The sequence below is a fragment of the Scylla paramamosain genome, chromosome 3 (genome assembly GCF_035594125.1).
Source record: "Scylla paramamosain isolate STU-SP2022 chromosome 3, ASM3559412v1, whole genome shotgun sequence".
NCBI classification, from domain to species: Eukaryota; Metazoa; Arthropoda; class Malacostraca; order Decapoda; family Portunidae; genus Scylla; species Scylla paramamosain.
Genome location: NC_087153.1, coordinates 2,100,001 through 2,105,000, shown reverse-complemented (window position 1 = coordinate 2,105,000; position 5,000 = coordinate 2,100,001). Strand labels below are relative to the sequence as shown.

Below are 5,000 nucleotides of genomic sequence, written 5' to 3'. Positions count from 1 at the left end.
CCCCCCTCCCTCCCTCCCTCGTTCCCTCACTACCTCCCTTCCGTATCTCCTTCCCTCCTCCTCCTCCTCCTCCTCCTCCTCCTCCTCCTCTGCCATTCAGAATATTATTACTGCCTCTATTACTACCTCCCTCTCCCTCTCTCCACACTTATTTCGCCTCCCCTCCCCCCCTCTCTCTCTCTCTCTCTCTCTCTCTCTCTCTCTCTCTCTCTCTCTCTCTCTCTCTCTCTCTCTCTCTCTCTCTCTCTCTCTCCTCCAATTGACCACATGATAGGTTATAAAATTTTCATTATCTTTCATTACATCTATGCTTCAGTGATAATGATGGTGATGATGGTAGTGATGATAATGGTGATGGTGGTGATGGTTGTCTCTTTCCCTCGTCCTTGTTATATGGTGCGTGTAGTTTTTTTATCTATCATCTTTAATCCTCTCTTCCTCCATTTTTTTCTTCTTTTCTTTTTTCCTCTTCTTCCTCTCCCTCCTCCCCCAATTTTCTTCTCTTCGTTATTCCTCTTCTTCCTCCTCCTCCTCCTCCTCCTCCTCCTCCTCCTCCTATTCTTATATTTTTTCCCATAATTATCTTTTCGTATTTATTATCCCTAGTTATTAAATTTCTCCTATTTCCCCTACGTCTTCTTCTTCTTCTTCTTCTCCTTCTTTTTCTTCTTCTTCTTCTTCTTCTTCTTCTTTCGCCTTATCATTTTTATCATCTCATCGTTTTAACAATATTTCTCCGATTCCTCCTCTTCTTCATTTCCTCCATCTTCTTCCTCCTCCTCCTCCTCCACCTCCTCCTCCTCCTCTTCTTCATCCTACTCTCTCTCCACTTTTCGTTTTCCTCTTCCATCTTCCTAAATAGTTCTCTCCCTTCCCTTCGCCCGCCATTCCTTATCTCCAGACAGCTGATGGTCGTCCATTTCTCTCTCTCTCTCTCTCTCTCTCTCTCTCTCTCTCTCTCTCTCTCTCTCTCTCTCTCTCTCTCTCATCCATGTTGTTTTTGATTACCTTTTTTCTTTTTACATTTTTTTTCAATCCTGGTTTTCTGTGTTCCCGATTTGCTTTTTTATGATCTCTCTCTCTCTCTCTCTCTCTCTCTCTCTCTCTCTCTCTCTCTCTCTCTCTCTCTCTCTCTCTCTCTCTCTCTCTCTCTCTCTCTCTCTCTCTTCAATACAAAAAGGGAAAAAAACGTGACCCACAACAAAGGTGAGACAGGTAAACAATTGAAAGAAAACGAAGGTCGTGTGCAATATTTACGAGGCAAGGACATTTTAAAGAGAGAGAGAGAGAGAGAGAGAGAGAGAGAGAGAGAGAGAGAGAGAGAGAGAGAGAGAGAGAGAGAGAGAGAGAGAGAGAGAGAGTTAAGGTGTTAAGGCTCTTACTTGCACTGGTTTTAGACACACACACACACACACACACACACACACACACACACACACACACACACACACACACACACACACAATAGAAATTAAATCTGTTATTAAATGTTAAAAAGAAGAAGAAAAAAAGAGAAAGAAACAATAGAAATTAACCCTGACAACAACAACAACAACAACAACAACAACAACAACAACAACAACAACAACAATAACTACGACGACGACGACGAAATGACGTAAGCAGAATTTGTGTGTGTGTGTGTGTGTGTGTGTGTGTGTGTGTGTGTGTGTGTGTGTGTGTGTGTGTGTGTGTGTGTGTGTGTGTGTGTGTGTGTGTGTGTGTGTGTGTGTGTGTGTGTGTGCAGCAGTAAATTTTTCAGTCCATTCATTGATTTCCTTTACGTTATTAAGCTCTACGTTCAAGAATTTCCGTGCCTGGATTGGCCTCTTGTGGGCGGTTCTTGATTTATTCGTCTGTCTATTTACTTATTTATTTACTTACATTCTGGCTGGTGTCCACATGTTGTTGTTATTGTTGTTAAATATGGTGGTTGTTTTTTGTTATTACTACTGTACTGCTACTACTACTACTACTACTACTTCTATCACTGTTACCTATCTGCCTACTTATCTATTCTTGTACGGCTAAAGATAGTAGTAGTAGTTGTACTTGTAGTAGTAGTAGTAGTAGTAGTAGTAGTAGTAGTAGTAGTAGTAGTAGTAGTAGTAGTAGTAGTAGTAGTAGTAGTAGCAGCAGCAGCAGCAGCAAGAACTCGTAGTAGTAGTAGTAGTAGTAGTGAGAATCATGGTAACACCACCATCACCACCACCACAACCACCACCACCACTTCCCACCACAACAACAACAACAACAACAACAACAACAACAACAACAACAACTCCACCACCACCACCACCAACAACCTGACATTGCCGTACTGCGCTTTTCCCACGCGAAAGAATTAAAAAGAAAACGAAAGAAAATTCTTGACCCGAAAAACAAACCCCCACTCAAAAAAAAAAGTGGGGGGAGTGACAGCGGTGGGAGGGCGATGGAGGACAGAACACAGAGGGAGACAGAGAGGACAGAGAGGGGACAGAGCGGGGAGATGACGAGGATGGAGGAATGCGAGGAAAGCTAAACCATCCAATATCCCAAAGTGACGGTCACAAAAAAGAAGAAAGACGGAAAAAAATAAACAAATAAAAAGAAACGTATTAAATAAAGAAAACGAACACACACGTTAAAAGGGAAAAACAGGAAAATAGAAGGAAAAAACGTAAAAAAAATAACAGAAACAACATGAGCTGAGAGAGAGAGAGAGAGAGAGAGAGAGAGAGAGAGAGAGAGAGAGAGAGAGAGAGAGAGAGAGAGAGAGAGAGAGAGACTATCAACACTACCAACACACAAAATACACGAAATAAACAAAACAAAACAAAAACAACAACAAAACACGAAATAAACATGTTCGGTACTTACGGTGAGCGCGGAATCGACCCCCGACGAGCCGAAGAGGTCAAGGTCATTGGTCTGCGGTGTGGTGACGTGACCTGACCCCGTGACCAGCTGTGGGGGGGTCAGATGGAACGAGGTTAGGTCAGCAGGGGTCAGCGGGAGAGTCTCAGGAGGATGAGTGATGAAATGTGAGGGAAAAAAATAAAGGGAAATAGAAGAGAGAATGAGGAGGAAAAGTAGAGAATGGAAGGAGGGAAGGATGAAAATTTGAAAGAAGGAGCAAAGAAGAATGAGAGATGCGGGAGAGACAGAATAAAAGAGGAGGAATAAGGAAGATGGAAGAGAAAAAGGAGGAAAAGCGGAGGAGGAAAGAAGAAGAGGAGGAAAAGTTTCAAAGGAAGAACAGAAACGAGCGAAAAGGAATAAAAGGTAAGAGAGAAAAGTGAGGAAAAAAATAAGGAAAATAAAAGAGAGAAAGGAAAACAGAGGAGAATAGAAAAGAAGGAAAAAATACGACAGAAGGAACATAAACGAACACATAGGAATAACAAACAGCAGCATATCCATTGCCCCTTATGAAAAAGAAGGAACAGGAGAAAAAGAGAGAGAGAGAGAGAGAGAGAGAGAGAGAGAGAGAGAGAGAGAGAGAGAGAGAGAGAGAGAGAGAGAGAGAGAGAGAGAGAGAGAGAGAGAGAGAGAGAGAGAGAGAGAGATGATAAAGATGGGAGAGGAGGGATGGAGAAAGAAGAGGGAAAATGTGGGAGGAAATTTAAAGGAAGGAAGATATGATGGGAGGAAAGAAGCAAAAGGCTTAGAAAGAAAAAGAGGAAATATTTGGAAGCAGGAAGAAGAGGAGGGAGGAAAAATGATAGGTAACGAAAGAGGGAAGGGGGAAAAAGGGGGAGGGAAGGGAGGGAGGAGGAGGAGGAGGAGGAAATCTGGAAAGACACGTGAAGGAGGAAGAAAGGATAATTAAAGAGGGAAGGAGGAAGTATGGAACAAGGAAGAGGAGGAAGGTAATATAAGGAGAAGAAAGGAAGAAAGTGAGGAGAGAGACAAGGTAAGAAAATAATGACGGCATGAGTTAAGGATGTAAACAAAGAAACAGGGAGGGAGGGAAGGAGAGAAGGAGGAAGGAGGGAAGGGAAAGGAGGAGAAGCAAGGAGGGAAGGAAATGAGAGAGAGAAAAAATGATAAGGATCCGCAACATAACGCGGAAGGAGGGAAAAGGGTGGAACAGAGAGAGAGAGAGAGAGAGAGAGAGAGAGAGAGAGAGAGAGAGAGAGAGAGAGAGAGAGAGAGAGAGAGAGAGAGAGAGAGAGAGAGAGAGAGAGAGAGAGAGAGAGAGAGAGAGAGAGAGAGAGAGAGAGAGAGAGAGAGAGAGAGAGAGAGAGAGAGAGAGAGAGAGAGAGAGAGAGAGAGAGAGAGAATGATGTTAAGGTCAGTGTTGAAATGTTATAAATGAAAGTGGAGAGAGAGAGAGAGAGAGAGAGAGAGAGAGAGAGAGAGAGAGAGAGAGAGAGAGAGAGAGAGAGAGAGAGAGAGAGAGGCAGGAAAAATATGAGAGAGAAACAAGGTGTTGCGAAAGTAAAACACGCAGAGAGAGAGAGAGAGAGAGAGAGAGAGAGAGAGAGAGAGAGAGAGAGAGAGAGAGAGAGAGAGAGAGAGAGAGAGAGAGAGAGAGAGAGAGAGAGAGAGAGAGAGACCTAATTTCATGCGTGAGGTTGGGTCATTCTCTCCCCCTCCTCCTCCTCCTCTTCCTCCTCCTCCTCCTCCTCCTCTCGGATGGCAAATTCCAAACTTCACCGCTTAACTTAAAGCAAAACTGAGGCCTAAGTATCTAAGTTCAAGGATAAACACGAGGATGTCACACGATATTTTTTTACCTTCATCTTAAAGTCACGAGTGAGAGAGAGAGAGAGAGAGAGAGAGAGAGAGAGAGAGAGAGAGAGAGAGAGAGAGAGAGAGAGAGAGAGAGAGAGAGAGAGAGAGAGAGAGAGAGAGAGAGAGAGAGAGTGAAGTAAGGAGAGCGAGTGCGTGAGAGAGTGAAAGAAGGAAGGGAGGAAGTGGGTGTGTGATTGTTTATGATGTGTGACGGTGATAGTGACGACAACAGCAACAACAACAACAACAACAACAACAACAACAACAACAACAACAAC

General features: G+C 43.5%; 1 protein-coding gene across 6 annotated transcripts in view; it reads right to left on the bottom strand.

Moving 5' to 3' along the window:
• The window catches only part of LOC135089167 (uncharacterized), a 203,134-nt gene that overhangs the window by 81,781 nt on the left and 116,353 nt on the right, over positions 1 to 5,000 (bottom strand). For 5 of the 6 annotated variants that reach the window (XM_063984470.1, XM_063984509.1, XM_063984491.1 and 2 more), the window contains exon 8: positions 2,863 to 2,949. The exons of the other annotated variant lie outside the window; for it this stretch is intronic. In XM_063984470.1, the coding sequence (XP_063840540.1) occupies positions 2,863 to 2,949 (87 nt within the window). The remainder of the gene's footprint in view (positions 1 to 2,862; positions 2,950 to 5,000) is intronic. 6 annotated transcript variants of the gene reach the window in all.